General features: G+C 26.8%; 5 protein-coding genes across 5 annotated transcripts; 2 read left to right on the top strand and 3 right to left on the bottom strand. All coding sequences in view use genetic code 12, as the record gives it.

Annotated features, from left to right (window-relative positions):
• Positions 1 to 294: 294 nt before the first annotated feature.
• KGF55_001999 (ribose phosphate diphosphokinase subunit) lies at positions 295 to 1,569 on the bottom strand (the record flags this gene model as incomplete). The annotated part of the gene is made up of 1 exon (XM_051756635.1): positions 295 to 1,569. One exon carries the CDS (start codon positions 1,567 to 1,569, stop codon positions 295 to 297), a length of 1,275 nt encoding a protein of 424 aa, XP_051614987.1.
• Positions 1,570 to 1,873: 304 nt separating this feature from the next.
• Positions 1,874 to 4,045, bottom strand: BDF1 (chromatin-binding protein; the record flags this gene model as incomplete). Its single annotated transcript, XM_051756634.1, has 1 exon — positions 1,874 to 4,045. One exon carries the CDS (start codon positions 4,043 to 4,045, stop codon positions 1,874 to 1,876), a length of 2,172 nt encoding a protein of 723 aa, XP_051614986.1.
• A 1,175-nt stretch (positions 4,046 to 5,220) lies between these two features.
• Positions 5,221 to 7,230, bottom strand: BRE1 (E3 ubiquitin-protein ligase; the record flags this gene model as incomplete). The annotated part of the gene is made up of 1 exon (XM_051756633.1): positions 5,221 to 7,230. The coding sequence occupies one exon, from the start codon at positions 7,228 to 7,230 to the stop codon at positions 5,221 to 5,223; it is 2,010 nt and encodes a 669-aa protein (XP_051614985.1).
• Positions 7,231 to 7,899: 669 nt separating this feature from the next.
• On the top strand, positions 7,900 to 10,503 carry ROT2 (glucan 1,3-alpha-glucosidase ROT2; the record flags this gene model as incomplete). The annotated part of the gene is made up of 1 exon (XM_051756629.1): positions 7,900 to 10,503. The coding sequence occupies one exon, from the start codon at positions 7,900 to 7,902 to the stop codon at positions 10,501 to 10,503; it is 2,604 nt and encodes an 867-aa protein (XP_051614984.1).
• A 334-nt stretch (positions 10,504 to 10,837) lies between these two features.
• SKN7 (kinase-regulated stress-responsive transcription factor) lies at positions 10,838 to 12,439 on the top strand (the record flags this gene model as incomplete). The annotated part of the gene is made up of 1 exon (XM_051756628.1): positions 10,838 to 12,439. One exon carries the CDS (start codon positions 10,838 to 10,840, stop codon positions 12,437 to 12,439), a length of 1,602 nt encoding a protein of 533 aa, XP_051614983.1.
• Between the last annotated feature and the right edge of the window lies 1 nt (position 12,440).

Below are 12,440 nucleotides of genomic sequence, written 5' to 3'. Positions count from 1 at the left end.
TTTATATTTTTCTTATTTTTGTGTACAGAACTTTTAATCAAGCGGCTCTAATGTCAAACGACTAAAAAAGTTTGAAACAGGACCATCCTGAGTCAAAATTGGTTAGAGTCAGTTATTGGTAACGTTCAATAATTCATTATCTCTATCATAGGTTTACAAGAATTAGAGATTCCAAATTTATTTCATAAGCAAGAATCATAAAAAATCAATTTTACTTTTGAAAATAAGATGTAGCAAAGAATTTCTCTACATGACAAATGGATCTCAAAATAAATAATAATATAACATTTTAACCTATTCAATAGCTGCTAAAGAATCAAATAAAACAGATATAGATTCTCCAAAATGATCTCTTCTTATACATTCAGCAAAAATTGGTGAAACATCAATAACAACTAATTTATTTAAATTATTTTCAATTTGTTGTTTTGGGATAGGATAAGTATTTGTAACAACAATTTTATCAATACAAGGAGATTCAGTTAATTTTTCTAAACAATTATCTGTGAAAATTCCATGAGTTCCAACAACATATACAGCTTTTGCTCCACAATTTAATCTTAAATGTTCTGCTGCTGCTATAAAAGAATTTGGTTTATCAATCATATCATCTAATATTATTGCAACTTTATCTTTAACATCACCAACTAATGTTATTAATTTTTCTTCAATTAATGGTTCATCTTCATCATCTGAATTTGCAACATCATATGATCCTCCTAATACATCACTATCTATTAGATTTTGTTTTGTTAAATGTGATCCATTTATATCTACTAAACATGAAGAATCTGATTCTTTTTTAGTATTGTTTTCTTCTTTACATTGATAATCATCATCTACAACATGACCTTGTATAATTCTTGCAGTTTGTAATTCATTTACTATATTATCTTGTTCATCAGCATCTTGACCATCTTCATCAACAATTTTAGCTTTTTTTAATTGTTTCTTTTTGGCATATTCATCTTGAGTTCTTCTTCTATCAGTATGAATCATTGCAAAATTAATTTTTAAAGAATCAGCTAATGCAGTTACTCTTTTTGTACCTCCTGGATTTTTTGATACAACAACTGAATTTTCCCAATCCTTGATATTATAACGTATCCATCTTGCTAATGTAGGAGCACCAAATAAATTATCAACAGGTTTTGTGAAAAATCCTTGCATTTGACTTGCATGAAGATCCATACTTACAACATGATCAGCTCCTGCCATTACTAATAAATTAGCTAACATTCTTGCAGTTATAGCACCTCTATGTTTTTTCATTTTACTTTGTTTTGAATAAGGAAATTGTGGTATAACAGCAGTAATTTTATTTGCACTCCCACCTCTACATGCACTTATTAAAATTAATAATTCCATTATATGATCATTTATATGAGGTGAACCACTTTGTATAATATAAACATCTTCATCTCTAACACTAACCCCAATTTGAACAGATGTTTCTCCATTACTAAATTTTTTTAAAGTACATGGTGCTGGTTCAACTCCTAATCTTTCACAAACTAATTGACCTAATTCTGGATGTGATGATCCAACAAAGATCTTACATTTACGCATTTTAAATGATAATGAAGTCAACGTTGAAATTGGAATTTGAATTGTGGTGGTGGATGTTTGCGTTGAGGAGACTTAATAAGTATACCCTTTTCCTTTGGAATAAAATCATCACGATGCGATTTAATTTAATTATTACATGTTTCCATGTGTTTTAAAAATAGGAAAAGCTACCATTTTTAGGATACAAATTGAGAATCATTCATAAACCATCACTAGATCAAGAGAGTATGTTCTACAATTTCTTAATTTTTAGAATTATTATAGTTACATATATAACATATACTTTATTACTATAAACCTATTACTATTCTTCCTCACTAGAAGATTCTGATTCATCAGAATCATCCAGTACATGAGCAATATTATTTAATTGCTCATGTCCATTGGAATTACTGGTATTTTCATCAAATAAAGCTAGTTGATGACGTAAGTGAGCCATTTCATCGTCACCAACCGGAGATTTCTTTTTCTTATTTTTCGAAGCAGATGTTGAAGAAGCTTTTTCACCAAATAAAAATTCATATAATTTTAAAACAGTTGAATCACCTAATTGATCCATATCTAATTCAACTTCATCTTCATTATTTATTTGAACATCATCTTGAATAATTTTTATAAATTGATTTAATTTTTTTTCTGATAAATTGGGAACCATTTCTGAAACTTGTTTTTTCATTTCATATGTAACTACAGGTTGAGGTGGTGTAAATTTTACTGGATGATTTGAAGAAATTGAATTATGATGATGATGATGTTTTTTAGATTTATTTGATGATCCTTTTCTGTTGGTTGATTTATTTTTTTTCTTATTTCTTCTTGCTTGTTGTTGTTCTTTTAATTTTTTTAAATGTTGAGATTTTAATTCATCTAATTCTTTTTTCATACGAATTAATTGATTTTCTAAAAATTGGATTGCTGGAATATCGGATAACATATTTTCATTAATTTCTTCTTCTTCTTCTTCTTCTGAACTATATACATCTTCAATTTCTTCTTCAATTTGTGGTTGAGGTTTATTGCTCCATTTTTCATTAAATATAGATTCTAATCTATGACCCATCATATTTACATCAGTACCTTCAGGATTAAATTTATAACAATTTGAAAAAACTAATTTTACATCAGATTCAAATTCTTCTGGATTATTATATTCATTATTATTTAATTTTGTTTGAATTTTACCTAAATCCATTGGCTTTTTTATAATTTGTAAATAAGTGGGGAATAATTGAGTATCAACTGGATCTAAAAATACCCAATTTAAATCTTTATATCTTTGAGAATTTAAAGATTTTATACATTCATTTGCATATCTCATTATTGGATCTTTTTTTGTTGTTTTTTCATATTGTAATTCTTTTGGTTTTGGTGGTTGAATTTTTCTTTTTGGTCTTGATGAAGCAACAGAATCAATTATTCTTTTTTTAGATGATTCTGGTGATATTGATGATGATGATTGAGCTGGTGGTGGTGGTAAATCTTTTGGTGGAGCATTCATCATATGTTTTTCAAAATATGCTTGAATATTTTTTGCCATTCTTGATATACCTGCATTTTCTCCATTAAATTTTATACAATTATTAACCATAAGATTAAAATCATCAATAAAATCAGAAATTTCCAGGTAAGCAGAAACTTGTAATTTTTTTTCTAAAGTTGATAAATCCATTGGTCTTTCAATATAATTATAATAAAATGGAATATTTAATTTTACTATATCAACTGGTAATAAAAACGGATTTGCATCTTTTAAACGTTTAATATTTTTTATTGTATTTATTGCAAATTTTTGTTGATGTTGTGGCATTGGATTTGATGGTAAATTATTCATATCTGGTTCAGCTGGTGGTTTTGGTGCAGGTACTTTAGGTAATTCTTTTGTTTGTTGCGTAGGTTGATCTGATGATGGTTGTGTGGGTTCTGTTGTGGCTTCTGTTGTAGTCGTTGCTTCTTCTTTTATTTCATTATCTTGCTGTGTGGTTGATGAAGTTTCTTGTTCATTTTCATCTTTTATTACATCATTATTATTTACAGTGGTTGATGATTCTTGAACAAGATTTGTTTCATCTGGTTTATTTTCTTCTGTTGTTGGTTCATTATTTGGTTCAGTAGCTAAAACTCCATTACTTTCAGTATTAGGGATATCTCCATTTTTATTTTCTTCAATTTTAAGTTTTTTACTTGGTGATTCTTCTTCTTTTTCTCCATGATCTTCCTCATTCTCTTCTAATTTCCTTTTTTCTGGAGTTGGAGTAGGATTTGGTGGTGATAAAGGTTCATGAGATGGTTTTTGTTGTGATTGTTTTTCTAATAATGATGAATCAATGTTATCATCTTCGGTGGGTTTATGATCATTTAATGATTCTTTATCTAAATCATTATTTTCATCATTATTGATGTGGAGGTTGTTATTATTAAATGATTCTGAAGATGGTGTTTGAATAGGAGTATTCGTATTAGGTAGTATCTGTGACATTATTTAAATATATTTTGATTTGTATCAATGATATGTTAATTAATTATTGAAAGTAAAAAAAAAATAGATACTATGTGTGATAACGAAACTCAAACAAACATGTAACAAATTTGTATATGTGTGAGTGTGTATTTGATGACTTATGGATGATAGTGTTAATAGTTGTTTGTTGATAGTTGTTGTTCTGTTTATTAATTAATTTAATAATTAATATGGTATGTATATTATGTTATGTATAAGTATATTATGTATATTAATAGTAGTATGAGTTTATTACACTACCCCCTTAATAATATAAATATTTTTGTGTTTCAGATTATAAGTAATCTTTTTTTCTCTCTTCTCCTTTTTCATAAAAAATGAAATAAAAAAAAACCGGGAAATTTTATCTCCTTTTTATATTTGAAAAATTTTTTGTTTTTATTATGTAATACATATATTATGACGTTTTTGTGTAATATACAAAAAATAACAGCGGAAAAAATAAAATTTGCTAAGATTGTTGCAAGTTACACTACTCTTATTATATATTATTATACATCCATACATATATAATATAATTACATAAAATTTAAATGACCAGCACTTTATTCTCAACTAAATTTTACAGTTAAGTTGATGAAAAATTTCTAAAAAAGTATGAACCAATCTTTAACTTTTTTCTGAAATTAACTCAAATTTGAATGATCACTTTGCTGATGGATGTAAGAGATTTCGTTAATAGAGTTAATGTAGTTTAATGGCAAATTTCTCACAAAAATAGTTTTATTTGTTTCATGAGAATGTCTTGAAACAAGTATGAAATTTAGTCAATAAATTGTGACATATTGTTGCAAATTTCAGAGCATGTATATTTTACTTTCTCGAGTATATGCTCCTCAAAACTAATTATTTATTGAATCAGTAGTCAAGCTTGCTAGAAAAGAAACTTAATTAAAAGAGGAAAAAACTATAAATCGGTTTCTTATACTTCTTGTGTCGCCAACTCTATACAAAGTGAAGCTTACCAGACTTTTTGTAAGTGCTCTGTAGTAACAAGAGATACGGTCTTAAATAAACCAATTATAATAATGTTAAAAAGACAACTCAGATAGAGAAGAATTTGATCTTAAAATCAAGAACTATTTTGATAAATCATTAAACATTCACATATATTTATCCATTATCTACAAAATTTATAAAACAATTTTCAATAAATCATTACTTGAAAATCCTTTATTACAACTTGGACATCTTCTTAATCTTGCAGCTAATCTTTCTTGAGTACAATTTGAACAAAATACATGACCACATACAGTTATAGCAGTATCTTTCCAATTTTTTGTACAAACTGAACATTTTGCAATAGATCTTAAAGCTTCTAATTGTTCTTCATCTTCTTGTAATAACAGATTAGTATTATTTGTTTTATATTTTATTAAAGTTGATTCTGTTGTTGTTAATTTTTTATTTAATTGATTTATTTGAATTTCTTGTTTATTTTTTATTGTGGTTAATTCATTTATTTCATCTTGAAAATTTGAATTTTTTTCATTAATTCTTTTAATTTCCGATTTGTAAGATTGATTTAATTGATTTAAATTTTTTATTGAATCTTGTAAATTTAAATTTTCTTGTATTGAATTTTCTTTTATAATTTTATAATCAATTAATTGATTATTTAAAACTTCAATTTTATTTAAATAATTAATTTCTAATTCATTTAAATTTTTAATTAAATCTTGTGTCTTGGAAATTTGTTGTTTTAAAATTTTATTTTCATTTGTTAATGAATCTTTTAATCTCATTGATGCAAAATATTTTTGATCAGCTTTTGTTTTTTCTATTGTTAATTTTTTTATAACATTATCTTGATCAATTGTTGAATTTAATTTTTTTAATGTTAAATCTCTTGTTTGTTTAAAAGCTAATTCTAATTCTTTAATTTCATTTTGTAATAAATTAATTTGATCTTCGGTGGTTGTTGTTGTTGTTGTTGATGATTTTATAGATTCTAATTCTTCTATTCTTTTTGAATATGTTTTATTTAATTCTATTAATGCTTGATTTGTCTTTTGATCTTCTATTTGAGTTGTTAAAATAGTATTTTTACTTAATAATTCATCTCTTGTTGTTCTAATTCTAACTAAATCTTCTTCATTTTTATTTAATTGTTGTTTTAATTTTTCATTTTCTTCTTTTATATCTTTTTCAATTAAATTTTTTATATTAATTTGATTTTTTTCTAATTCATTTAATTTATTGATATTTAATGAATTTAATTTATTTACTTTACTAATTTGATCTTGTAATAATTGATTATTTTTGATAATTTTTTTATAATTAACACTTTCTTGTAAATCTGATTCTTGTAGGTTATGTAATTTATTATCTAAATTTTCAGCTTTTTTAGATAATTCTTGATTTGATTCAGATAATTCTGTGATTTGTTTATTTAATATTTCATTAGTTGATTTTAATTCATCTATTTCATTATTTAATTTTTCTAATTCTTCAGTATTTATAGATTGTGATGTACCATTTGTTTCTATGGCTGGATCCTTTTGATCTTCTTCATTTTTCACTTTTACCTCCTCTGACTCTTCTTTAATTTCTTTTCGACTATCATCAACTCTTTTTAAAGTTAAAGATTCATTTCTTTCTTTTTTATCTATTAAATCAAGTATTTCTGATTGTAAAATTTCAATCTTTTCAGATAATGATTTTTTATCATTCGCTAGTATTTCATTTTGACTTTTTAAATGACTTATTGTTTTTAATGAATCAAAATCTAATTTTTCATTAATTTTACTTGATATAGCTTTTGATAATTTATTTTTTAATTCAATTAATTTTATTTCAACTTTGTTATTACCATTTTCTTCAAATGATACTAAAATATTTTCATCTTTACCAGATGATAAATCAAATAATAATAAAATTTCATCATACCATGCTGTTAATACACTAACTATATATTTCAGAAATTCAGATTCTTTTGATAATTTTTTAACTTCACCTTTTAATTTAATTACTTGTTGTTTATATTGAATCATTTGACGCCAAATGGCTTCTTTTTTGAAATATACAACATCAGCTTGTGTTAATGGGCCTTCTTTACTTAATTCTTCAAGTGGTTTTTGCTTTTTGGGTATTGATTCTATAGATGAATCAAGTTGTCTTTTTCTATCATTTGTATCACTCATTATTTGATATCTAAGGTGTTTAGTTGGTTATATGTACAGGAGAAATATAAAGTTATATTACAAATGAGCTAACTATGATGTAGGGTGAAAAGTAACTTGTAATGTGATTGTGTTGACTAAGCTTGGTTCTAACAATAATTAAACTGGTTGTTGTTTTTTTTTTCATATTTTTTTTTCGGTATATGAATTTCAACTTATAATATTTTATCCAGATTACACGTCTAATTTTATAGTATTGTGACCATAGTAGGTTTAGTATAGTTATTCAGTTAACCAGCATATTTCAATTGAACGAACCCCATATCTTGTTCACATCCTTTCTATCTGTGCTTTTCTTTGCTCACACTGGCATTGCTGATTGAGAATTATATCTCAAAATTTTGTGGAAAAACGAAACACTCTGATACGTTTTAACATCTATTCTGTCAACTGACGAGCAAATATGAGAACAAATTGACAAGGATCTGCAAATCTTTCACTATCAATCTGCATACTCGTCAGCATATGAAACATTTGATGAACTTATCAACCATAATCTCATCTTGATTATAGATTGATTGCCTAAGGAATAAATTCTTTTTTTTTACTTGAGACCCAAATTTAACGCGATTAGACAATTGTTACAATAAAATTTATTGCAACCATTAAAAGATAATTCCAAATGTCACAATGAATTTACAATTAGTGACTATCTTCATTTTAATAAATTATTGTTTAGCTGTTAAAGATTATTTATTTAAATCATGTAATCAAAATGGATTTTGTCATAGAAATCGACATTATGCTAATCAAATTTCATTAGATTCAAACTTCCAATCACCTTATTATATTGATTTTAATCAAATTAAAATTGATGGGGATAAATTAAGAGGGACAGTATTGAAAATAGGATTTGACGTGAAGTTCCCATTTGAAATTAGTGTTATTGAAAACAGTTTTAGATTTCAATTGGATGAAATTAGAAACCCAATTGAACATTTTGTTAATCATAACAGGTATAATGAAACTTCAAAATGGGCATTTAATAAAGACCTTTCAAATGATAAAGCAGACTATAAGATAAATGACGATCAAATTTTAATGACTTATAGTGATAATCATGAAGTAATTATCAATTTGAATCCAATTAAATTTACTTTTTACTATAAAAATGAAGAAGTATTATTAATAAATGATAAACAATTTTTATTGGTAGAACATCAAAGATCAATTGAAAATAACAAACTACTACCTCAGGAATCTTCATTTAATATGTTTTCTGATGATTTTAAAGACTCTAAATCAGACAAACTTCCTTTAGGACCAGAATCTATTGGTTTAGATTTCACTTTATTAGGTTTTAACAACTTATATGGAATCCCAGAACATGCCGATTCAATGCTTTTAAAAGATACTTCAGGAAAAGAACCTTATAGATTTTATAATGTTGATATTTTTGAATATGAAACTGATTCAAGATTACCTATGTATGGTTCAATTCCTTTATTGACTGCAGTTAAAAAGGATGTATCAATTGGTATATTTTGGGTGAATAGTGCTGATTCTTACATTGATATAAAAAAGGGTAAAGATTCAACTATTCATTGGATATCCGAAAATGGAATACTCGATTTTATTATCTTTATTAAAGATACACCAAAAGAAATAAATCAAGTATATGGTAAAATCACAGGTTTCACTCAATTACCTTTATTATCCAGTTTAGGCTATCATCAATGTAGATGGAATTATAATGATATTAAAGATGTGTTAGAAGTAAGTGCTAAATTTGATGAATTTGAAATCCCTTTTGACACCATATGGTTGGATATAGAATATGCAGATAATAAAAAATATTTAACTTGGGATCCTCAAAATTTTGGCAAACCAGATGAAATGTTGGAAGTCTTAGAAAGAACTGGTAGAAATTTAGTTGCTATTATTGATCCTCATATTAAAACAGGTTATTTTGTTAGTGATGCTATAATTTCTAAAAACATAGGCATGAAGGATAATGAAGATAACACATATCGTGGACATTGTTGGCCAGGTGAATCTATCTGGATTGATACTTTAAATCCTAAAAGTCAAAAATTTTGGGATGATGTACATAAAACTTTTATGATATCTGATAATCATAAAAATCTACATTTATGGAATGATATGAATGAACCATCTGTTTTCAATGGACCTGAAACTAGCGCACCAAAAGATAATATACATTATGGACAATGGGAACATCGATCAATTCATAATGTTTTTGGTTTAACTTATCACGAAACAACTTATAATTCAATGCTTTCAAGATTACCTGAACAAAGACCATTTATATTAACTAGGTCTTATTTTTCAGGTAGTCAACGTACTGCAGCTATGTGGACTGGTGATAATATGTCTAAGTGGGAATATTTAAAAGTTTCAATTCCAATGATTTTAACTTCAAATATTGTTGGGATGCCATTTGCTGGAGCGGACGTTGGAGGATTTTTTGGTAATCCTCTGAAAGAATTGTTGACGAGATGGTATCAAGCTGGTATTTGGTATCCATTTTTCAGAGCTCATGCACATATTGATTCGAGAAGGAGAGAGCCATATTTAATTGGTGAACCATATACTTCATATATAAGGGATGCAATCAAATTGAGATACTCTTTATTGCCTATATTTTATACTGCTTTTTATCAAGCTTCAATTTCAGGCTCACCTATTTTGAAACCTATTTTTTATGATTATTACAATCTGACAAATTCAAATATTTTTGAGATTGAGGATGAGTTTTTCTTAGGAGATTCAGGTATCTTGGTAAAACCAATTACTGATGAAGAAGCTAATGAAGTTGAGTTTGTTCTTCCGGAAAATGAAATATTTTATCAATTCACAAATGGAATCATTGGAGATAAAATTAATAGCTCAAAATTTAAAGTTGGAATAAACGATATACCGATGTTACTCAAAGGTGGTTCAATTATAGCGAAAAAGGAAAGATATAGAAGATCGTCAAAACTAATGAAACATGATCCATATACATTGATAATTGCTTTGAATATTCAAGGTTACGCTAATGGTCAATTATATGTCGATGACGGAGAAAGTATTGATTCAGAATTTAAAATGATAAATTTTGAATTTGAAAATGGAAAATTGTCAGTGAATTCTACAGGTGACTTCTCATTACCAATAGAAATTGAAAAAGCTATAATTGTTGGTGCAAATGAAGTGGATCCAGAACTTGGTCCAGTGACAATAGAAGATGAAAAACTTGTTATTAAAAATCCTCGAGTAATTATATGCTAGATAATAGTAAACATCAAAAGTTATTTTTAGATTTACGTCATAGTGTTTTTGACACGACATGGATTTTCCGTTCGTCTCTTTTTTTTTTTTTAATTTATTATTTTTATTTGACCTCATAAAAGTAAATCAATTAACAACTAAATCACCAATTAAATCTACGGCTTCAACAACTTTACATTTCATTTAACAAACTACTCGCTCATTTTATAAAAGGTATCTACTCGGATGTACTAGCTCACTCAAAATAGCAAAACCAGTTTAGTTCTTCATTATATATAATTAAATTAATTGTCTTACTTATTATTATTTTTATTTCATATAACTAATTCAAATCATGTCTTCCTTGAATCATCCAATTCCACCTAATTCAACCCTAGTTACAACTGCAAGTTCAAATCAAAGTGGGTCAAATGATTTTGTCAAAAAATTATTTCTAATGTTACAAGAAGATAGTTATAAAAATGTAGTCAAATGGACTCAAAATGGAGATAGTTTTGTTGTTTTGAACACGAGTAATTTTACAAAAGATATTTTACCACGTCATTTCAAACATTCGAATTTTGCAAGTTTTGTTCGACAATTGAATAAGTATGATTTTCATAAAGTCAAAATCCCTAATGATGCCAAACTGACTTATCCATATGGTGAAGATGCATGGGAATTTAAACATCCAAATTTTAAAATTAATGATCGAGAATCATTAGAAAATATAAAAAGAAAAGGACCTACAGCTAAAAAAAGTACAAATGGATCAAAAACAAGTCTGGCTCCAGCTGAAGAAAAAGAAATTAAAACTGAATCAACTAATGAATCTAATGGATCTCACTCATGTAATTATAATCAAATAAACACTGCTCAAAATCAATTAAAAGATCAAATAAATCAATTAAAAGATAGCAATCAAATGTTGAATCAAGAAATAAATATTTTAGAACGAAAATATAAAACTTTAGTTGAACATATAGTTTCAATAAATTCATTTAATGAAAGATATCATCGTTCTATTAGTGTGTTGATGAATGTTTTACTACAATCTGGAATCAAAATACCTCCATTGGATTTCCCACCTCCTGCAAATGTTGGAGCTTTCAAATTGCAAGATTCACCAACATTTCCCAATCTATCAGCAACTTCATTACCAAGTATATCTCAACATTTACAACAATCATCTCCTAGATTGAATCAATCACCTATCGTGCCACAAATAGTACCTCCACATATTAACAGATCCATATCAATACCGCATCATACACGAAATCATGGTAGTGTTTCGTATTCCATTACAAGTCCTGTAAGTGGATTAGCTTCAATAAGTCGGCATCTGTCTATTCATCAACCAAATCCCCCTTCAGATCAAACACCCACTTCAACTCCCAATATTAATCAGGAACTTGTACAACCATCACCAAAACCAGTATCTCCATTAACAAATTCTACGGCATCACCAAATGCTGCTGGAACAGCACCTTCAGCTGTAAATACATCATCAGCAACGGTTAACACTACAACAGCAACTATCAATACAACAAACATACCAAACCCAAAATTTAATGTTTTATTAGTCGAAGATGATAATGTTTGTATCCAACTATGTAGAAAATTTTTAGTAAAATATGGTTGTCAAGTTACTGTTGTTACTGATGGATTAAACGCAATATCAACTGTTGAAAATACAAAATATGATTTAGTATTAATGGATATTGTTATGCCTAATTTAGATGGTGCAACAGCTACAAGTGTTATAAGATCATTTGATACAAAAACACCAATTATTGCAATGACTGGAAATATTGAAGATAATGATTTAGTTACATATTTACAAAACGGTATGAGTGATATATTGGCAAAACCTTTTACAAAAGATGATTTATATTCAATCTTATCTAAACATTTATTAAAAGAAGAACCAGAAACTAAAAAGCAAAGAATAGATTGAA

The sequence above is a fragment of the Candida pseudojiufengensis genome, assembly GCF_024610245.1.
Source record: "Candida pseudojiufengensis strain CBS 10847 chromosome Unknown scaffold7, whole genome shotgun sequence".
Taxonomy (NCBI): domain Eukaryota; kingdom Fungi; phylum Ascomycota; class Pichiomycetes; order Serinales; family Debaryomycetaceae; genus Lodderomyces; species Lodderomyces pseudojiufengensis.
The sequence above is the reverse complement of the archived record's forward strand: the minus strand, read 5'-3'. Positions and strand labels throughout refer to the sequence as shown.